The following is a 22,938-nucleotide window of genomic DNA, read 5'->3' as shown; positions in this document are numbered from 1 at the left end:
TTTTCGAGCAGAACAAGCGTACAAAAACCCAACAGTGTTTTATCTGAGTGTGTGTGAGTCTTGAGCATGTAGGTGCTGAGTGTAAGCATGTGTGTGTGTGCAAATGTGTGAAAAAGTACATGTGAAAGAAAGCAAATGACAAAGCAGGTGGGGCAAATGTTTCCCTGAAGGAGAACATGGCTGAAGGTTATACGGATGTTGTATGCACTGCTCTTGTTCTACTTGTATCTGTGAGTTTGAAATTACTTCCAAATAAAAAGTAAAAAAAATGAGTACATGCTAGACTAATTTGACGGTACCAGGAGTTCTTGAGAGTGGAAGTTTTCTTCATCTTACAACATCTCTTATTCTCCCCATTTAACAGACAGCAAAACTGAAGCCCAGAGAAGTCAAGTGACCTGAATTCACATAGCATACTGGGCCCGGGGCAGGATGTGGGCCTAAGTATTGACCACTGTAGTAGGCCACTCAGGAGACTAGACTGCGGCTTGTCCTTACTACCTGAGCTGGGCAAGGTGGCATCAGATTCCAGGAATGATCAGGTGCCTGCTGCGGTGTGCCCACGCCCTGTCCATGCCCCTAGCAGGGGCTCCGTGGGGTTGCTGCAGTCTGCTCAAGTGCACTGAGCACACTCAGGATGTCCAGGTACCTTCTCGGGACAACTGCTTACTTTTTCTAAGAAACATTCTTTCTCTGCTCTTAACTGTTTATGTTTCTTAAAGAGCCTGAGATCAGAAGCCATGGAGTAATTCTTGTGCCGGAGCCATGGAGTAATTCTACTTCGAGTTTTTATGTCAGAGATCTGAGGGTAAAAGCAGTCGGCTTCAGCATGGAGAGCAATGCCAGAGCATGGGCCTGGGCCAGACAGCTTTCTCAGCTGTGCACCCTAGTCGGTTTGTGAAGGCATAGGAGCCCAAGGGAGGACATTTGTGTGGTTTGGTGCAGCATGTCTGACCAAGTGGACAGGAATTACAACTCTGTACACAAATTGGGGGCTCACTGTCCATCAGTGAGAACCTGCCAACCACAGGGCCCAAGGTGGGGTACATCTGATCATCTTAGGGAGCCAGGTGGAGGGAGAGGTTCAGACACTGCTGTTTGCTTCCTGGCTCCTCTAACACCAAACCACATACTCTACATCCCTCTGTGCTCCTTGAAGGCACTAGAATCATTCCTGACTGTTTTGCTTACTGATTATTTCCTGTATTCTCCCTCCACCCCCAGCAGCTTCCAGAATTAGGATAATTGAATGAGATATACTCCACTTCATAACATAGAACAGTTTTGAAAATCTTTAGTTTTAGCATGTGTCCTTTATCTGCAGGGCCTCCTGGCAGCCACCCTAGAGCCATGAGATTGAGGTTAAGTTGGCATCAAAAGATTTTTTTTTCATGGCCTCCAGCCAGTTATGTGAAATAGACCTGTGAACATTTACTATATTATTACCCCAGCTTATATATACTTAGATTGCTGGTCTTTAGGCAGTTATAGTTATCCCCGCTATTCTCTGATTCTTCTTGGCTCTGTCCTACCCCAAAATAAGTGCTGGGTGAATGACATCCCTGGTCAGAACAAGATGTAGGAGGATGAGGAAAAGCTGCCGCCCGCCCCGATTCCTGTTGGGTTGTGTGCAGCATGGAGGTGTGCAAATGGCCAAAGGGTCTCCTTAAGACAGCAGTAATGGAGCCTTTGTGTTTCAATTCTTAGATGTATAGATAGAATGTCTTGGTAATTAACATCCCAAACTATTTTCCTGGATCAAATTCTCCTTTATTTCAGGAAGCTAAGCCTTTTCTTTGCCTGACTTATAAAAGAAGACACTAGACCTTGATTCTAAGAGCAGACACAAAGCTCTTCGGGGGTGGGGTGGGGGTGGTGGTTGATCACCAATGCTGTGTGTTGCCCTGTCCATCTCTGCCTCTGGAAGCACATGTAGCGAGGTGACCTGACAAGTGTCCTTCTGCTCTGAAGTCATCAGTGGTCTCGGGCATACACTGATGGTAGAGAAAATCTTCCCAATATTATACCTTTCAAGGCTGTTTCTGGAGGGGCCATCTGATCTTGCTTTTCAGACTAGGTTTACCCTGGAGGCACTGCTTAACCTTTGAGCCTCCCTTAGGAGATCCGAACAACTGGCAAGACAAAAGCTGCAGCACAGGGGTTGCCCTGGAATGTTGCCCAGCACACTTTGGGGTTTTTCCACCGGTAGGGCAACAACCTGGGAATTTGCCTGGGACTTGGGGTCAGGCTGGATTAGGTCCAAGATGTCAGAGTCCAGGGGGGGAACCACTGGGTGGGATATAGTGGACTCTTGGGTATCTCCCCTTTGCAGCTGGGGACACAGTAGAACTTGCAGAAGGAGATGGAGGTAACCAGAGAAGACTTTCTGCAAGTGGGACGGTGTGGTCCATGCAGTTTTGTGAGGCTGCCAGGGACGGGCAGAGTGACCCTAGTAGGATTTCAGACCCTGAAGGCAAAGCAAATCCTGTGACCGGAACTTCCTGGTCCTGAATAATTGAGCAATTGCTTCTTAGGAGCCCCCCTCCCCACTCTTCAGCCCCAAGCAAAATGAGCCTGACAGGTTCCAACCTAGTGAGGTGTAGCCAGTGAGCAAACCTGCCCTCTGAGCTCTGATGTTGGCTTGCCTCGTCATGTGATCAGACTTTCTGCCTGTGGCTAGCCACAGGTAAATTGAGTGCTGTTTATACCCTCTTGCTTGGTCTGGGAGCCCGGAGCACAGCTGTCTGATCAGGCTAGGTAAGGCAAATCTCTCTTTGAATGTGCGCCTTCCCCGCTTCCCCCTTAACTTATCTCGCCCCAGATAATAGCATGGGCTCTGAGCTTTCCATTTAGCTGAATTGGTCAGTGCCATCTCTTATTTACCCTTTAATAGTTGGGGAATTCTAGAACTAGTCAGGCTCAGACTCCTCTGCTGTACTTCCCTGCCTTCCAGGGAGAGGGGGGCTGGGGGGAACTCCTGAGATGTCTGGGGGCATGTAATTCTCTCTTCTCAGAGCTGTTCAGGGGCAGACTCCATAGTCTTCCTCCTCCAACTGTGATGAGCAAGGTCTTCCTTTCACCTAGCTGGACTCTTTCCTATTCTCACTCAAGTCTGTTGACTTCCCTTCATTTTTGCATCCACATAGAAGAAGACTGATAAATTCTAAATCTTTTTTGCCATTCCCATTCCATACCTACCTTCCTGTCAGCCATTTTTATCCTCCCATAAGATCTCCCTGGTTTCAATGTTCCCGTGGAGGAGCAATAATGGCAGATGGATGCCCAGCACTAACATTGCTGGGCATAGCCGAGGTTCTGTCCAATTCCAGCTGTGTTTCTGGACCAGTAGAAGCCCCTTCATTCTGCCCACAGTCTTGGCCTTGCTCCTGGGATGATGTGACCTTTCTTAATTTAACATTGCCTCCTTCACTCAGTATCTTTATTCTACTTTGTATGATTTACATCTTTCAATTCCTTGCTACAGATTAAGCCTCATTCAGTGTTTCGTTTCTTCTTGCCCACCTTCCCGTTCCCCAAATTAGAAGTCCAGAGCAGTGACCCAATTGAATTTGACTACAGCCTGCCAAGATGGAAATGCTGAAGGGTTTAGATCCTTGCTGAGGAGTGAATTGAATTTCCGTTTTCCCAAATTAAGCCAGTTCTTCCCCTCCTCCCCGACTTTATTTTGGAAGAATTTCAAACCTACAGAAAAGTTATAAGCACAATGTTCACCCACTTATCTTTCACCTAGGCTCACTGAAAATTTTTGCTACAATTGTCAAATCTCTCTTCTCTCCTGTGTATTACATCTGTGTGTCTAGATTTATATGTACATCTGTATGTGTTTGTTTTGAACTGTCTGAAAATAAGTTGTAAATATGACACGTTTTGCCCTTAACTGCAGTGGCATCTCCTGAGAATAAGGCCATTCTTCTATGTAATCACGATATCATTATTACCCTTAAAGAGATTATCTATAATCCTGTATATCTAGTATCCAGTCCATTTTCAAATTTCACCTCTGATTGCTCTTCTTTTTTTTTTTTTTTTTTTTTTTTTTTTAATTTTTTAAGTAATCTCTATACCCAACATGAGGCTGGAACTTACAACCTTGAAATCAAGAGTCCCATGCTCTACCAATTGAGTCAGCCAGGCGCCCTTTGTTTTGTCTTTGGGCCAGAATCCAGTCAAGATTCTTATTTGGTTAAAAAAAAAAAAAGAAAAGAAAAAAGAATAAGAAAAAAATTCTTACTTGTTTTTTTAAAGAGTTTATCTAGAATTCCTCTCCCACTCATGTTTTTGATTTTTGGTTTTGAGTGACTTTGAAAAATGTGGACCAGTTCTGCCTTCTAGTTATCTCACATTCTGGATTTTTTCTGTTTTTTCATGGTGGCAATGAACTTGTTCCTCTATCCTCTCTATTTCCTGCAAATGGAAAGTTAGGTCCTAGGGCCTGATTTGATTCAGGTAAAATACTTTTAGCAAAAACATTTCATGGGTGAAGTTGTATACTTTATATCACTTTAGGAGGCATATAAGGTCAGAGCATCCATTACTAGTAATGGCTAAATGATCACTTGAGGTGGTGGCCACCAGACTCCCCACTGTAAAAATACATTATTCTTTTATTTATTTTTTTTAATTTTTATTTATTATTTATGATAGTCACACACACAGAGAGAGAGAGAGAGAGAGAGAGAGAGAGGCAGAGACACAGGCAGAGGGAGAAGCAGGCTCCATGCACCGGGAGCCCGACATGGGATTCGATCCCGGGTCTCCAGGATCGCGCCCTGGGCCAAAGGCAGGCGCCAAACCGTTGCGCCACCCAGGGATCCCACATTATTCTTTTAATAAGTGGTTTATGGGGTGATACTTTGGCATTAGTTAAAATGTTCTGTTCCCCACAATATTTCTTCCAGTGGTGTGGCACCCACTAATGACTCTTCTAATAGATTACTTTGGGAGTTTCATAAAGCTAATTCTGAATGAACACTTATGGATGTGAGTATGGACATGAGAAGCTCAAAGGAGATATAAAAATATTTTTCTTTTGGTTTTTGAAATCATCGGTGTAGGGGGAAAGCAACAAAATGGGGTCAGTCAAATTCTGTCAAAGACTAGGTATTTTGTATGAGTTGGTATTGATATTAAATTGAGTAGTAGTTGCTTACCCTGGCAGTTTGCTTCAGGTCAGGGGAAGGCAGGTTGGCTGGAGCTAAAAATAAGTCCTAATTGGTTCACAAAGCAGAAATTATTTTGATTGGAAGTTCTTCATAATTCTGTTCCTATTTCCTTTTCTTTCTTTCAGACAGTTTCTGCTCTCCTTACTAGAAAAGGAATCTCTCATTTTTCATTTGTCTTCTCACCCTTGACCCACCCAAGATACCCAGTGAGTAAAACAGTGTTCCTGAGATCCAGGTATGATCACCCTGGTTCCTAGCAAGGGAAAAAAGTAGAACCCTTCCAACCTTGGACTAGTTCCTGAACCAAAGCAGCCAGGCAGTCAAGACAGTTGAATCTGACGATGGAACACAGGGATCCAGGTCTTCTGGGGAGAAAAGATCTGCATCTCAGTTTCCTCTGTGACACTGGAGAAATCAGTTCACCTCACCTGTGACCTGCCCCCGCGCTCCCCCGCCCAGAAGCTCTGCATCCTTTTCCATAGATGAGTTCACGAGAGTATAGGGTGCACACCTTCAGAGCAGAAATCGGCAAGTTTCAATCACAGATGCGCTCTCACAGGGTTCATTATAGATGAACCTCCTCTATCTCTGGTTCTTCCTCTCCCTCACTTATCTTACAAGACTACCTGAGAGCTGACTTGGATGTCATGATTTCTTCTTGACTTGATAGGAATCAAATTGTTGTAAGAAGTGAAGATATAGAAGGGTTTATGCCTGTCCTCTGAGTTTATGGGCCACCCAGAGATTTGTCACTCCCAAATAACCATGGGTGGGGATTTTTTTTTTTTTAAGAAGAAGAGGGCAAGGCTATGTGCTATTTATGCTATTCTTGCAGAGGCCAAGTGGATCCCAAAGGAAAAAGCATGCTCCAATCACTAACTGCTAGTATTTTGTTTTGCTTTAAGAATGTTGAAATCCTACAGAAGTCTTCAGAGAATTCAGATAAAAGGTGAAAAGTTCACACCACTTCCTTTTCTTCTAACTGCAGCTTCTTGAGAATTGAACAACCGTCTAAATAACTGGTGTCTACTCTATTTAAATATACATACACACACGCACGCACACACGCACACTTGGGATCACCCTTTTTCCTCGCTGATACAAAGACTGTATTCCTTATTTTTTTCCCCCCACAGTGACCTCTCTAGATGGGTTTCTCCTGGCGCTTCTTTCCAGTTCCCATAGATGTGATCTGCGTGCTGGGAAGTCAGACACATAGCCAGAAAGAAATATTTTCATGTGAGCTGCACACTTAACCGTGGAATTAGTAATTAACAGAGGGCCTGGCCAAGTAGTTTTTTCATGCGTATACAAATATCATCACTTCTCCCTTTAGATATGCCTCCTTGGTAAGGGAAATGTGATGCTACTCTTCTTTCCTTCTTTCTTTTTCAATCTAGTTTCTGTAGCTTCTTCTCCCCATTGTGGCTGAAATGAGCTGCTTGCTTGGTATTGAATAAAGTGTTTTAAGCCCCAGCTTTATTCTTCCTGCCAGGATGGATGGGTTCTCCTTGGGCTTTCCAAGGAGGGCTTCTAACTCTTGTACAGTCATATTGGGAATTTCAGTTTGACCACAATTTCCCTCCAAAACCCACACACATCCCTGAGTTAAGCAGTTTAGCAGCGCTAGGCCACAGGTTGCTCAGAAGACTGCCTGCAGTGTTTAATCCCAACTCGCATACCAAAATGGAAAAAGAATCCCTATAAAGCTGCTGGAGGGGAACTTCCCCAACTTAACTGCCAATCTGTTATTGGGGAACTGTTTAGAAATTCTGATTCCCTGGTTTACTTTGCTCCTCTCCAGATTAGCATACTCCTCTCCTTCCCCACCCCCAGCAAAAGCACTGTATCACAGCTGGTGGGGGGTGGGGGACAGGGCAGGACCTGCTCCCCTGATGGCCAGCCAGTCTGTGTGCCCGGCCTCACCTTCCTATACTGCCTCACCCCTGCCTACTCCTCTTTCTGAAGGAGGATCAGTGATGGAAATAAGCAGATTGTAGAAAAACGTGTCTAATATCTCATTTTATTAAAAAGATGCATACATGCATGCACACGGAGAGATCAGGAAGGATGTGGATAGGTGGCAATCTCTGAGCCGGGGACCAGCACAGTTTTTATTTTTCAGTTTTTGCTCATCTGCATTTTCATGTTTCCTCTAAAAAGGTACAGCTTCTGCTATATTAAGCTATCTGTCTTTAAGAGGAGCAGTGAGAAGACTAGGGCTAATAATGCTTCAAAGCCCAACAACGTGAGAAAGTGTCTCATAGCTCATTTGTTAGACCAGCTAGTTGTTGAGTTTGGGCCACATGTATGATCTCATCGGCTGTCCTTCTGCCTTCTGCAGTCCTTCTTGGGTATTTTGGGATCACTGGGCCTCGTGTTAATGGAGGGTGGGGAGAATAGCCTTGTCTCACTCCCCAGGCTTCTCCTACATTGCTTCGAAGGTAGTAATGTGAGTGAAGCAGCTCCCCCTAGATGCCCAGCTGGGACCCTTTGGCCAGCCACTGGTTTCTCCTTGTGAGCTGCCAAACCTCCACCCCACACTATCTGGCCAAATTGAGAAAGGCAGCCACAAAAGCCTCACTTCCTGCATCATCTGCTGCCTTCCCCTGACCCCCTCTTGCTCTTCTTCTAAGTGCTGTCATCCTTCTCCTTTGGGTTCCCAGGGTGGGGGGTTGCTGGTGTGGTCAGGCCTGAGCTGATTTCTAGCCAAGGAGAGGAGGGAGCTGCGGAGACAGTTTGGTGGTCCTTCTGAAGAGGCATTGGCTGGGGGGACCCCCAGGGGCTGTGCCTGGTAGCCTGGCCCTTAGGGATTATAGCAGCCTTGTGCACTTCACCCATGTCGGTAGCTGCGTGCACTCCTCCCATATCACCGGTGCTCGTAGACTGGCTCATCATAGGCGCTCAAAATCTGCTCACTGGAGGAATTAGTCAGTATATGGTGGTGCACCAGGCCCCTCTTGGCTGTTCTCGGTCCAATGTCTTGTCTGCTCTGTGCTTTCTGCCCTCTGGTCTAACCCTTCAGTGCTCAGACACCTGACTACTGGCGCTCTCCACTTAGAACCCCTGTCCTCGAAGCCATACAAATGCAGCAGTTGGGAAACAGAACCAAGTGTCTCTGGAAGATAGCACCTAAGGCTTCTTATCTCCGGTGTGTGCTGTTTTGTTTTGTTTTTTCCATTTGCTGTTGCCCAAGAACCCAAGCATCCGCCACTGCTCAGCTGCATGGTGAAATGGCCTGGCCCTGTGCCAGGATGCTTCGCCAGGTGGTTGGGCTGTGGAGGCTGCTGCATGCGATGGGCCGATAATACCCCACAGCACTGTAAACAGGACACTCCACCCTCCTGCAGGCACCCAGCCGGTGCCCCGGCAGCCTGCTGCTTTGTCATGACCCGTCATGATATGGGCGTCCCTTCTCAGATAGGGGAGCCGATTGTCCTCTTGCCCTCCCCCTGTTTCCCAAATCTGAGAGGGTACTTTCCAGAAATGAAACAGTTCAGCTTCCAACCACAAGCAACCGTTGTAACTTCTCAATGCTGCTTCTTTGACCATAATCACACAATGGCAGGGCACAACCCAATCCCCAGATCTTTCCAGTGTATCCATGAGGGATGAGCCCATGAGGCTCCTATTTTGACTATATTGGCTTGTGAGATTTCTTTGGGACGTTCCCAACTGAGCAAGGGCTCCGTGGGCAGCACAGGACATACAGGCAGCCTCTCCATTTCCTCAAGGTGGTGTCCATGCTGGCTCAGTCACTAGGCAAGGCTTTGACAGTCTATAAAGAAGTGTGGGATAAGGAAGGGATAGTGTGGTCGGGACTCATTCTGTGTGTCTTTTCTGGGCTATCTTCTTTTTCTAGGCTCTTTTACCCCCACATTCTATCCTTAAGAATTGTGGAAGAGGGAGGGATTAAGTGACATTAACTGGTTCAACCTAATCAGTCTAATGAAGACTTTAAAGCAGTTTTGCATCTCACCTTCTGTTCTTTTTTTTTTTTTTAAAAGATATTATTTATTTATTCATGAGAGACAGAGAGGGAGAGGCTGCGACAGAGGGAGAAGCAGGCTCCATGCAGGGAGCCCTATGTGGGAGTTGATCCGAGGTCTCCAGGATCACGCCCTGGGCTGCAGGCGGCGCTAAACCGCTGAGCCACAAAGGCTACCCTCACCTTCTGTTCTTGAGAGCACTTCTAGGAAGTAATGTAGGCTGGGATTGAGCACCCACCTGCCAGATGAGAGAGTAGGCCCAGGGAGGTTGGGTGTTGTTGACTGCTATGGCATCAGGAGAAAGGTAGAGCCTTGGTCAGAACTGGGTCCCTCACATCTGAGCCTCTTCTGGATATTGGGGAGCCACGCCGCTCCAGCCTGTTGCTCCTTTGAGGATGGTACAACACCCATCACTGTCTGATTCTAGCTTTGGTTTGTGTTGTATTTGGGGGGAACTTGACACACTGGTTTAGCCCTTCATCAGTTTCAGCACCCAAATTAGCAGGAGCTCACCAAACCATTTAGGGCCAGGTTTTTGAAATAAGTGGTAAGTTTTCTTTACTTATCAAAATCTAATTTTTCAAAAAGTGCTCCCCTTCCTATTTTCTGGATGAGAAGGGAAACACGGCATTTTACTCTCTTCAGTGGTGTCAGGACATGCCAAGAATTGGGGGTTGGGGAGGGGAAGTGGGGACTTGCTGAGTCTCTGAGACAGAAGGTGGTTCTGTCACCATGTAACTGGTAGGAACTGTGCCAGTGATAGGATGTGGTCACCCTAGAAATAAGGCTGAGGCCGAGCTGTCTCCTAAAAGGAAAAGAAACGGAGTCAAGGCCTCCAATTTGACCTCAATGCAGTGAGATCCTCACAGATCTGGCAGAGAGGAGGGCATGCGTTGCCCTGGTTCTGGATTGGGTTGCTCAGTTTCTCTCCATTCCTATCTGTTCCCTCTATCTATCTTTTCTTTCTTTCTTTCTTTTCTTTCTTTCTTTCTTTCCTTCCTTCCTTCCTTCCTTCCTTCCTTCCTTCCTTCCTTCCTCCCTCCCTCCCTCCCTCCCTCCCTCCCTCCCTCCCTCCTTCCCTCCCTCCCTCCCTTCCTTCCTTCCTTCCTTCCTTCCTTTTGTGTGTTTTTTTTTGTTTTTTTTTTTGTATATGGAGAGCAAGTCAGGACCCATGATGCCCTCAGAGTCTTTGTGAATCACTTTGGTCAAAGGTAGCCAGAAAGCACGTAGAGTTGACCAGGGTGGGTGGGTGGATTCTTGCAACAAATTCCAGGATTCTAGGTCCTCCCTTTGCCCGGGAGTACTGGGAGTACGATCCCATCTCTGATTACTGCCTTTGAGGTTGGATTTCTACTGTAGCTTGTGAGTGGGGTGGGATATGAGGGGTAATGTGAACTTATCGAATGGGTGCGGTTTAAATTGTCCCTGGGAGATAGTAGAATCCCAAGGTTTCAAAGACTTCAAAAAAACCCAAACCAACCAACCCGAGAAACAGAAAGTCAGTATAGACATCTGGGCAGTGCCTGCCATCAGAAGACTCCCTTCCCTGAAAAGGAACTAAAAGTCCTTTCTGCAGGTGTCTAGGCAGTTATCCCTGCAACCTCAGAGGGTGTTCCTGATGCCAAGGGGCTGGAAGCCCACGTGGGGTGATTGAGGAGGAAGGAGGCTTGGGTTTAGGCATAGGACCACATCAGACCTCATGGGCAACTGAGTCCAGTCTGAGGTAGGTTCTCCCTGGGCCTTGGTTCCCTGATAGTCCCCCCAAGCCCCTTTCAGGGATGACCAGAGAGTAAAGACTCAGATGAAAAGACTGTAGAGATGGGGCAAAACTTGAAAGCTCTATATAAATACCAGAGAGCCCTTGTGGTCTCAGTGAAAGAAAAATCTCAAGGAGGCTTTTGCAGCAGCTTCTGCTGAGGGGCTCAGGAGGCTGTTCTCAGAGATCCCCTTTCTTTGCTGCTTTCCCTGCCCAGGAGTCATGGCCCTCTTTCACACAGTGATGAAGCAGCTATCAGGATCACCTTGTTCTGGCCTTTAAGCCAACCTCTTGCTCATCTGCTTCCCACCTGCCTCTCTGCTGTTCTGTTATATAATCCTGTAAACTTGTTTTCTGAGGCTACCACCTGCCTCATCCCTGGGTTCTCATGTATGGTTTTGGAGGACCATAGGGCAGCAGTGTTGTGTCTGACCTGCCTGCCAGCATGCATCAAAACCTCCCCAAAATACCTGGATTGTCACCTTTTGGTCTCAAACCCAGGATAGGAAAAAGAGTGGTTGGTTGACATGCTAGTGTGGGAGATGAAGTTGGGGCTTGAGCCCAGCATGCCTATCACTGACTTACTGGGTGACAAGATACGGAGGAGAAGAGAGAGGTCAGACCTTCCTGAGTCAGAGAAAGGAAGAGACAGGCAGCCCTGGGGGCTTTACTCATGGGGAGTGGGTTGAGCATGGATGTACAAGGCAGACAAACTGAATCCATGATATAATTAGAGCAGTTGTTCCCTTTAGTAACAGTTTTTGATTTTACACAAAAACTCAGGTGTCTGCCATTCGCCAGCCCAATGTTTCATCACTGTATGGAGGTATAAAGATAAGTTAGAGACAATCTTTGGCTGCAGGTTGTTTATTACCTAGGAGTTAAAATACCCATAATCCAAGAGGGTGCTAAGTACTAGAAGAGTACAAAGTGCTGAGGAAAATCAGAAAATTCTGAGATATTCCTTCCAGAAAATCCAGAAGGCTTTGTGGAGGGGGAGGCAGTTAGGCTGTCCCTGACCCACAGGGCAGATTTCGACCCTGGGCACCTGTGCAAAACCTTAGAGGAAGGAAGTCACAGGACATAGGTAGGAAATGATGCATAGTACAGCCTGTTCAGGACATAGAGACCTTGAAGAGGAATGAAATGTACAGGAAAGGTAAGTGGGACCAGAACCTGAGGCCTTTGACTATTGTCTTTAAAAATGAGCCTTTGAAGAGTTTTAACAGAAATGTTAAGATCTTTTAAAAGGATGTCTTGCGGATCAATATATACTGTTTGGAAAAGTGTTTATGGTATAAGGTGAAAACATATTGTAAAACAATTTGTACAGTATGATATCATTTTTTATTTTAAAGCACATACACAGCAGCAGTCTGGCTGACAAGGATAGTGATTATCTCTGGATGTCAAGATTTGAGGTTTATCTTTGTTTATATATTTCCTGACTTTTCTGCAATTCACACTTACTACTTTTGTAATATATCATTTTTCTTTGTTTTAAATGAGCACATATGATAGCTGAGGGAGAGGACTCGGAAAGATGCTGAATTAGATAAAAACAGACTGAAAGTTTTCCATGCAGTAACATTTGTGATACCTAGATTGTGGGCAGGAAGACCCCTCAAATGCCCAATATATGGGAGCAGCTAAGCAAACGACTATACCAACCTAGTGGAATGTTATGTAGTTATTGGAAATAACAAATGTGTAGATTGTTGAGACTTGGAAATGGGTCTATGAAATGGATAGAACAAAGCAGAACATAATATACATTTCACATTGATTATGTCAAAATGTGTATAAATATGTAAATGGACTTGGAGGATATACATAGTGTGGTTAGCATCTCTTTTTGTTTTTTTTAAAAGATTTAATTTATTTATTCATGAGACACAGAAAGAGAGAGAGAGAGAGAGAGGCAGAGACACAGGCAGAGAGAGAAGCAGGCTCCATGCAGGGAGCCTGATGTGGGACTCCATCCCGGGTCTCCGGGATTAGGCCCTGGGCTGAAGGCAGCGCTAAACCACTGAGCCACCCGGGCTGCCCAGCATCTCTTTTTCTATTATGGTAGATGCTTACCATAAGATTTACCATTTAACTATTTTAAGTTCATAAATTCAGTGGCATTAAGTACATTAGTATTAAGTATTAAGTACATTAAGTACATTCACAATGTGCAATGTGCAACCATCACCACCATCCATTTCCAGAATATTATCATTATGCTAAGCAGAAACTCTGCCCATAAATAATACCTCCCCATTCCCTTCACCCCCTGTCCCTGGTAACCTCAATTCTACTTCCTGTCCATATGAGTTTACTTCATAGAAGTAGAATCATATACTATTTGTCCTTCTGTGTCTGCTTTATTTCACTTAGCATAATGTTTTGAAGTTGTGTAGAATGTATCAGAATTCCATCCCCTTTTGAGACTAATGAGCCATTGCTCAATGTATATACCACATTTGGTTTATCCATTCATTTGTTGACAGACATTTGGTTGCTTCCACTTTTCAGTTGTGAATAGCACTGCTATGAACCTGAGTGTGCAAATATCTCAAGACCCTGCTTTCAATTCTTTTGTATATTTATCTACCAGGGCAACTGCTGGCTTGCATGGTAATCTTATGTTTAACTTTTTTGAGAAACTGCCAACCTGTTGGTGTCTTTTTAATATAAAACTCTTCAAGTTTATTTATACCTACGATCCCCAGCTCCTTTCACTGTGCTTAATGCACACATGAATTATCAAGGGATTACTACAGATGTGAAAATGTTTCTGCTCTGTTTAAAGGAAAGAGCCTTTATAGATCTTAAGATAGAATGTTTTGAATGTGGCCATGGAAAACAGGGTCAACCCAGATGATTGAAACTTACAGATGATTCCAGAACCTTTACATTTTATCAACAGTTTCGATTTTTACCTTCTTCCAAAAAAGCTTTAACCAAGGTAAAAATTAAATGGATGGATTTATAATTGCTTTATTTTTGTCCTGTGTAGCCAGGAGTCAGAGACAGAGGAGGGAACCCAAAGACTGATTTTCCTAAGCTGGATTCCTCTATCCCGGATGGTTGAAAGGAGTTCTATTGTTCTCTTTGTCTCAGTCACCTAGGTTCCCTGAGCTAACCAGTCTTGAAGGAAATATGAAGAGTTCTTCAGTTAATTGAGTTGAATTTGTGCAGTGCTTAGGAGCCCTGCAGTGGGTGCCGGAGAGAGGCAGGCCAGGGGATAAAAGATTGCCACTTAGAGTTTCCTCATTAATGATGGGAAACGGTCCTGTTCTCAGGAACTAGTCTGAGACTTAGGAATTCAGGGCTCATAGTCCATTAGGAACAGAAAAAAGAAGGCATATATAAAATAATCCCTTGTCCAAAGTAAAATGATGTAAATTGTTTCCAGTGATAAAGGCCAGCTGGTTAAATCAGGACAGCTCTGGTCAGACTATATCTGCTTTATGGGCCACTTTGAGTAATCTTTTAGTATTACAAGTGGATACAAGTGAAGACGTGGCTGTCAGGTGAGGCTTTCTTAGGAGAGAGAAGGTTGTTACCACGTCTCCTTCCTCCATGCTGATGTCAAGGTTTGCGGGCTGTGCTCTCTTCCAGCCAGCGTCCCATGCTCCGTGGCCCCAGAAAAGTCAGTGTGTAGGCCTCAGCCACCCCAAGTCCGACGTACATTCTCCCTGGACACCATCCTCAGCTCCTACCTTCTGGGCCAGTGGCCACGAGATGCCGATGGGGCCTTCACCTGCTGTACCAATGACAAGGCCACCCAGGTAATGACGCGCTCTCCTAATGGGTTAAGGATGGGGGGGAGGGGGCTGGCTGAGGAGGCCTTTGGTCTATTTACCAACTCTTAGTCACTGAAATGATCTGTCCTGAGTTTTGGCTGTACATCTTCGCCATGTGGCTTTTCAGCATCTGATATTTACTGGCTTGGTTTTCTCTGTAAACTTACGTGAAAATGAGTTTGCATTCCACCTGGCTAGTGGAAGAGAGAACTCAATCTGGGCTTTCCAGTCTGGCTTTGAGTATTTGTGTGTGGGTAAGCAAGAGTTGACTTTGGAATCTATTCTAGGTTTTCAAAAATGAGATTTACCTTTCTAAAATTAAGCAGGCCAACATTCAACCAAGTTCGCATTCCCCAGACAACTGGAAGAAGGGGCCAGAAAGTGTGTCGAGCCAGGAGAGATCCCACTGGAGCAGTAGGAGTGGAAAGCTCTCAGATAATGAAGACTTGAGCCCTAGCCAGCAGCCCATGGGAGTCTGGTGGGCTCATTTGAGTCCTTTGGAGCCCAGGACTTGTCTGTCAGTATTTTCTTTCCTGGCAGTCTTCTCAGTAAGAATCCTAAACTTGGACGGAACCTCCGCAGATCACCTGGCCCACTGGTTGGTTTTTGAATAAGATAGTGTTCACCTGAGCAAGCAGTCATCTTCCGTGTGAAATTATACAAAGATATTTGTTCCTTTTTTTTTTTTTTTTAAGATTTATTTATTTATTTGAAAGAGAGAGAAAGTGTGAGAGTGTGTGCACAGGGTTGGGGGGGGGTAGTGGGGGAAAGAGCTGAGCTGAACGCAGAGCCTGACATGGGGCTCAACCTCGCAACCCAGAGATCATGACTTGAGCCAAAATGAAGAGTCTGGCGCTCAACTGACTGAGCTACCCAGGCTCTCCTATCCAAATATATTTCTTAGTCTCACTCAGAACTTCAACGTTCTTAGCAGTTGTTAAGAGTCAAATATTTTCCATTTTGATAGATTTAAACCCATTCCTGTTCAACTTCAGAACAAATGAGTTGTTCTCAGGAAAGAGGAAACAAGGTAGGAAGAACACCAGCTCAGAAGCAGGCCCCATCCTGGGGGGTCCTGAGCACGTTGGCTCTTCCTTTGCCAGCCAGGGGCAGGTGGCCACTCTGCTTGCTCGCAGGTGGGGTGACGGCCAAGTGTGAAAGTGTTTTGTGTACTTCTGTCCCCCTACCTCCTCTTCTGTGCACATCACATTGGTCCCTTTCTTTCATTTCTTTAACAAGATCTATTTTCAAATGTTGCTAGTGAATGTCTGAATGCCCAGTACTGTTCTTGGCATGTTGGAATGAAGAATAAGGAAATGAGAACAAGATTTGGCCTCTACAGGTCTGGATGCCAGTTCCATGAAGGCCAGTGAACAGACAGCCAAGGGATGAGATGGGGCCAAATGTTTGGCACAGTTTAGAGGAGAGGAATTCTCACGGGAATGCCCCACCTTGAACCAACAAGAATTTGCTGCAGCTAAGATCAGTGGCCCTCTTTAGATCTACAAACAGAATTTGAAGGGAGGACACACTCCAGTGGTGAACAGCGGGGGCCGCCTCCTTGGAACTCTAGGCGCTTCTGTTCCCTGCATCCTTTGCAAAGGCTGAGTAAGATGACTTATGCTTTGCCCTCCCAGGCCTGGAGTGCACGCCCCCTTCTCTTTGGAAAGGAGTGTTTAATTCCAATAATGTACCAAGTCAAAGAGGACTTCCAGGAGGACAGGACTCGAGGCTGCTTCCAGGTTACAACCTCATGGGTGCAACCCCTTTTACCAGGTGCAGGCTTCCCACCTCTCCCTGTTTCTGTCACTTCCGGCCACCAACCTTCTAGGAAGCCTCTACCCCACTCCTTGGAGAGTGTTCTCTTTGTCAGCTCGAGGGGGGGTTGGCCTCAGATGTTCCCGGGCTGGATTTAGAGGCATAGGCTCTAGGCTATGTGTTTTTGCTTGGGCTCCAGCTGCAGGCCAGATCTTTTATATAACAAGTCTGGGCTTCTTGCCACAGCAAGGCAGAGGTCAGCGATGCGCCTCCGTGGGTCTGGCAAGGCCATGCTGTGCAGCTTTCCTCTTTTCCCGGGATGGGCTCCAGCCCTCGAGGAACTCTTAGCAACCTGTCAATATTGTGGCTGCAGTCAAGAGGTGAGAGAATTCTGATCAACGTAGGCATCCAAACCAAAATATGCACTTTGCCCATCTTTCATTCCTGGCCTGCTGGGAACTCTCTGCTTCTAGATTTTGGGTTTCCATTCAAATTCCTGCTCGAGCCCCCCTGGCCTGGCACAAGCTACGTCCTTCAACTCTGGCATTACACCAGAAAGACCTGAGGCTCCCCTGACATCTCCCGAAGTAATTGGTGTTCCTTCTCTACAGAGCATGGGCATATCCCCAGAAAGGACTAGAAATGAGGGAGGGCTTTTCCTGGGGAGATACAAGGGAGCTTGGACAGGGTAGAGGGAAGGTAGGGAGGCAGGATTTACCAAAGCCCTTGAAAGCTTTAATGTTGTTAGAAAATAGATTGCTGCCAGCACCTTTTCGTTAATCTCTGAGCCCTGCGCCTGCCCTCTGCCCCTTCTCTTCCTGACACACCAGCACTTCTACTGTGTCTGGCAGGCAGACCCTCACTTCTGCCCTCTGATTTGCCCCCCACCCCAGAGCCAGCAGCTAGAATGTGTGTGCTTGGAGACCACATTAGTCCTGGCATTCCCAGGGACATACCTTGTAGTGAGGGCAGCAGCCCTGTTCGGCTGAGCAGCTCGCCTCTCTGAACCTCCTAGAGGAAACAAGAACCTGGGCAGCAAGCACAGAGTACCTGCCTATTTAGATAGCCAAGCATACTGCATTCTTGAATCTTCTTTGCAGGGTGGTTACCCAAGTATGGGGGGCACGGGAGAAAGAGAGGTAGATGGGTTTTTGGGGGGAATGGTGGTTCTGTGAAGTCGTGCATGTTCTGAGCCAGGAAGAGCAATGGGGGAGAGCAGACCAGGTTTTCCAGAGATAAGCTTTGTGAGCCCAAGGAAGAGCTTGGGTACAATGGGAGTGGGGCACAGAGTGGCCACCCAGGGAGGACTGGCAAGGCTCCTGTATGCAATCACCATCATATGGAGGAGGTTCATTGTGTCTTAGAGGATTTTGTCAGGATTCTCCAAACTAATCTGAGTATGTTTTTCCCTCTCTGGACTACTGTCTTCCCAGGTCAGCTGGTAAACCAGAGCTGGCCACCAAGTGCTCTGGGCTGGCACTCCCAGTGGCTGGGCCAGGGTGGGCAATGGCTGCACATGCCCATGGTTGTGGTCACTGCCTCCCTTCTTGCTGTGTGAGGCACTAGGATCTCTGTGCGCTCTCCTGGAGGGAAGAAGTGGTCTCACGGCAGCTGGAATGACTGTTTGAGCAAAGTTCCCCCATTGGTCTCATCCTTTAGACAGATGGGTCCTGGGGCACCTGCCCTGCCTGGCCCCCTGTTCTGCTCATCCCAGCCCTGCTTCCTCTACATGCTCCAGGTGAGCAGTGGAAGCCTCTATGATAGAACTTTTTTTTTTTTTTTCTTCTAGGCTTGATTTAGCCTGTGGGAGGAAAAAAATAGCTTAAGTCCTTAACAAATCTCAGGGAGTGTCTTGTAGGCCAGAGGCAGAGGCAGCATACTTTGGGAAGACTTCCCTTTCTATGACTTTTCCCTACTGTGTTTTCTTTCCTTTCATTACTCTTTTCCCCAAGCCAGCGCCTCGGCGTTTGGTAATGACACACAATTCAGTCTGCCCATCACGGGCTTTCTTTGTGGGTGTGGGGGCCTGGGCATGGCGCCTATTTTCCAAACTGGTGAGCGGGACCAGTTGTTCAGCATATGGTTTGACAGCAGCACAGAATATTTGAAAATGGGTCCGTGATGGAAAATCTGAGGGTTATGTAGTCACTGTAGGGCCAGGGATGGTGTGGCCTTGGCCACCTGCAGCCAGAGTTCTTGGCATGGGCCAGCAGACCACCCTCAAAGAGGCTTTTCCTGCCTGTGTTTCACCAGAGTCCCCAGGGGGCTGATTCCCTGCCGAATTTCACTTCAATGCGTAGTTACTGAGCATCTCTACCAGGCCAGGCACCACACTGTTCTCTGTCCCCTCTTAGATATATGGGCTTGTGCTCCCAGGGCCCAGCTGGCTCTGCCAAGGTCCCTGGAGATGGCACAGCTGGGACTCCTGCCTTGGAATCCAGGTAGAAACTGAGTTGAGGTGGCGTCAGAGAAACAGGTTCCAATTCAGAGGGTTTCCAGCTCCATCCCATCCTTGCCTTGTCCTATCAGGCTGTTCTTTGGAAAGCTGCCCTCCACCCCCATCCCCAGTTATCCTTCCACATGTTGCTCTGGTTGCTCAGAAGCCCAGGCAAGGCTTCCTTAGTTGGACCCACATGCAGTTTTACATAATCCGAGCATCATCTACACAGTTGGCTGATGTCACTCATGGCTAGAAAGTGGCCCTGCTTCTCCCTCAGCTGCGCCCCTTGGGCCAGAGTGTTAAAATAAATCTGTTCCAGTGCATGAATCCCTTTGACAAACAATGATGTTTTGGTCCTCTGAGCTCAAGCTCCACTCTGCTTCATCTGGAATGATTCCTTCCATTGTCGGCCTGCAGCATGGTTTGACCCTTGTGCCAGAAAAGGGGCACTCTTTGAAGGGTGACCTTCCTTAGCTGTGACTTTTCTGTGCCCCAGGGTGACCTTGGCCCAGACCTCTGTGATGAGACCCAGAGAAGTGGCCTGTCTACCCAGATGTGCTGGAACTAAGCAGCAGGGCCTGGTCCCCACTCTTGACACCTCCAAGTCAGTGGGAGGGGCCAATGCCCACACTTGTGCATGGGCTTGCTTTCCAGATACTCAAAACGAGTCTTTAAACGGCTTCAAACACAGGATGACCTACTGTATTCGGTTCCTAGGGCTGCTATAACAGATTACCTCAAACTTAGTGGCTTAAAACAACAAAACTTTATTCTCTCACAGGTCTGGAGGCCAGAAGTCGAATTCTATTTCACTGAGCCAGGATCAAGGTGTTGGCAGGCCTGCATGCTCTGGAGGCTCTCTGGGAGATCCATTCCTTGCATCTTCCAGCTTCTGTTGTGGCTGCCAGTGTCCCTTGGCTTGCGGCCACATCACTCCAGTGTCTGCCTTTGTGGTCACATCACCTTATCTTTCTCCATGTGTGTCTAATTGCCCTTTGTCTCTCTTATAAAGACACTAGTAATGGCCCATTTTATTTGAATAACCCAGGATAATATTCCCATCTCAAGATCTGTAACTTAAACACATCTGTAAAAACTTTACCATAGGAAGTAATTGGTTTCAGGGATTGGGACCTGGTATCTCTGAGGGCCATTTTTCAGGCTGTCACACCTACTTGACCTCATCTTCTACTACTTTGCCTCTCGGTCGCTCTGCTCCAGCCACACTGGCCTCCGTATCATTCTCAAACAAACCAAGCTTGCTCCTGCCTCAGGGCCTTTGCACTTGCTGTTCTCTCCATCTAGATCACTCTCACCTCAGATATCTGCGTGGCTCACACCCATATCCTCTTCACATTTTCCTTCAGATGTTACTTTTTCATTGAGGATATCCTTGACATTTAAAATCATGTTCTCCCTCTCCACGTTCCTATCTTCTCTCATTGCTGTGTTTTTCCTCTTAGTACTTATGACTGTTTAAACTCTGTCCCCAACTAGAACATAAACTCAAAGGGTACAAGGATTTTTGATGTTTTGTGAATTGCTGTGTCCCCCGCACCTGGAACGGTACCTGACACGCAGTATGCATTCAGTAACTATATGTTGAATGTGTGGATGATATATACTCTGAGCCCATCTGTACAGAGGAGACGTGGAGCAAAGGAGCAGTCAGTACGGGGTAGACAAGTTAGGAGGGCTCGCTGAGGGGAAGGCTGGGAAGAGTTGGTAGGGCAGGCCCTCTCAGTTGGAGAGGCCAGGCTTGGAGGTCCAGGGTAAGGGGAGAAAGGAGGCAGAGCTAGGTTTGCCTGGGTGGGATGAGTGCCCAGTACAGAGGGCCCATGGAATGGAAGGTAAGATGGCAATATCCCTGACCAGAGAGTGGCTGGGTGTTGAGGCAAAGTGATGGCCTTAGCAACATAGTTTACACCGAGGCAGCAGCAGTTGCTGGAAGATGTGGGTGAGCAGAGAGCAGTGGAGTAAAACGGACCGAGAGAAATGATCCCAGTTTGGCAGGAATTTTCACATCTTTTCTCAACTCCAGTGCCAGCCCCCATTTCTCCTTCCACCCCCTCACGCATTTCGGAAGGAAGGAGGTAGTTGAAGATTCTGTAAGGGATGTTAGTAGAACTGTTGGCAGCCTGGATGGGGCTGTTGTGAGTGCAGTACCTTCCCGGTGGAAGGGAAATGGGCATCGCCACCTAGGCTTGTGCCATCTCTCCTCTGTGGCCTCTGCCACCTTCCAGGGACAGCAGGCTTGCGTGGTGCTCAGGTTTGCTGAGCAGAGTTAGTGATCTGTAGGGTTGGCTGTGGAGCCTTGGGAGGGGAGGCATGTTTGTGGGTCTGCTGGGCTGAGGAGGCTCTGGGAGGGGGGACCTCCTCCTCACTCTGTAGTATGTGCAGCGTCTCCCCTGAGGCTCTGTCTGCCAAAACCCAAGTTTGGGGGAGACGCAGGCATTTGGAAGTAGACTAGCTGCTTGGCTGCCGTCTACTGTCACAGGCAGCTTTACCTTGAGGGCTTGGGCTGCAGCCCTCTTCCTGAAGGAGGAGGGGTGTGGAGGCCAGAGCCCTGGCTGGTCTTCCCTGCGGGGCTAGCATAGGGGAAGGAAGGTGGGGCAGCTGTCTCACCCTGGTTGTGTCGCATGGTCCGGGAAAGGTCCTGGTTCAGCAGCTGGGAGAAGGGAGAGCCAGGGAGACTCAGCCCCCTGTGGCCCCTCCGTACAGCTGTCACACGGGGCAGTCTGCCTCCCACCCCGAGGCTCTTCTTCACAGCTGTTGGGTGGTGAGTGGTTGGGTTTTTTTCCCCCCCCTCTATCCTCCCCCTTTTCTGTTTGCAACAACCTCTCGGGGGAGGTCAGCAGATCTGTTGGAGGAGACGGTTCCCAGGCCCTCGTGGTTTGGCAGCTCATGCAAAGAAGTTAGAGCTGGTTCCTCTGGAGCATTCCCCCTTGGGCCCCTCCCTTGGAATAGAAGTAGGGGTGTTGGTGGTGGGAAGTGATCTAGTTGTCCTCTGCCTCATGCTTTTTAAGCCAACAGTTTCCTCCCTCAGGTTGGGGCACAGGAAGTGGGTTACACCTCCCCCTGCCTCATTCTTGGGTCCTTGGCCTTTGATGCAGCTGGTGGGTGGGCGGTGGGGTGGGACATGGCCAATCTGAGAGGTCTGTTCTCACGAAGGGCAGCATAGGGCTCAGGAGAAGGAGCTGTGATAAACTTGAGAGGGGTCAGGGTAAGGGTCAGGGCTGAGTTCAGGATTCTGGCTTCCTCCTTGCTGAGAATGTACCCTCCTGTGCATATTCAGGAGGACTTTGGGGCGCCCAACATTCACTCTGTGTGCAGGGAAAAATCGTGAAAAGGAGCTCGAGACCCGGCACTACATGGAAGTCTCCTGCTTCGGTTGAAGATGGAGGATGGGGGACCTCTACTGACATTTTTCCTGTTTTACCAAGTAATGATTGCTAAATGGAGTCCTGTCTAGTAACTTGTTTTTCATTATACTCCCAGGAACCTGAACCTGTGTTGGACCCATAAAGGGTCCAAGAATCGAGGATGCCAGTGGTTCCCTGAGCCTGTGTTCTTTTGGAGCTGGTTGGGAAAGACGGGGAGTGGGGGGTAGAACTTGCCTAATGGTGGGGCACCTGGAATAGCTGGGGCCCTAATCCACATGCAAAAGTCATAAGACAGTAAAGAGCAAGTTAGCCTTGTTGGCTCATCAGGGAAGGCTTCCTGGAGGACGTGGATCCTGCAGGTGGAGAAGCCTCAAAGGATAAAAGAGGTGGGCAGTGTTTAGGAGGCAGATGACAAGACGACAGAGAAGGCTTCAAAGAGCCACCACTTCTGTCTGGAAGTGGCTGCTTCCCCAGAGCCCGACTGGGAAGCCACTCTGTCTCACGGGGTTTCTCTCCCTGCAGACCCCCCTGTCCTGGCAAGAGCTTGAAGGTGACCGAGCCAGCTCCTGTACACACAAACGATCAGCATCCTGGGGCAGCACAGACCACCGAAAAGAGGTAACTGCTCCCTTTGA

General features: G+C 47.5%; 1 protein-coding gene across 2 annotated transcripts in view; it reads left to right on the top strand.

The window, feature by feature from the left end:
• Positions 1–22,938, top strand: part of FAM117A (family with sequence similarity 117 member A) — a 42,909-nt gene that overhangs the window by 10,262 nt on the left and 9,709 nt on the right. Inside the window, exons 1-3 of one of the 2 annotated variants that reach the window (XM_038547631.1) lie at positions 6,320–6,422; positions 14,538–14,707; positions 22,826–22,921. In XM_038547631.1, coding sequence (XP_038403559.1) covers positions 6,332–6,422; positions 14,538–14,707; positions 22,826–22,921 — 357 coding nt within the window. In that variant the 5' untranslated portion in view covers positions 6,320–6,331. Of the gene's footprint in view, positions 1–6,319; positions 6,423–14,537; positions 14,708–22,825; positions 22,922–22,938 lie in introns of those variants that run through there. The other variant, XM_038547630.1, reaches the window with a different exon arrangement.

Source organism: Canis lupus, chromosome 9 (assembly GCF_011100685.1).
Source record: "Canis lupus familiaris isolate Mischka breed German Shepherd chromosome 9, alternate assembly UU_Cfam_GSD_1.0, whole genome shotgun sequence".
Taxonomy (NCBI): domain Eukaryota; kingdom Metazoa; phylum Chordata; class Mammalia; order Carnivora; family Canidae; genus Canis; species Canis lupus.
The sequence above is the reverse complement of the archived record's forward strand: the minus strand, read 5'-3'. Positions and strand labels throughout refer to the sequence as shown.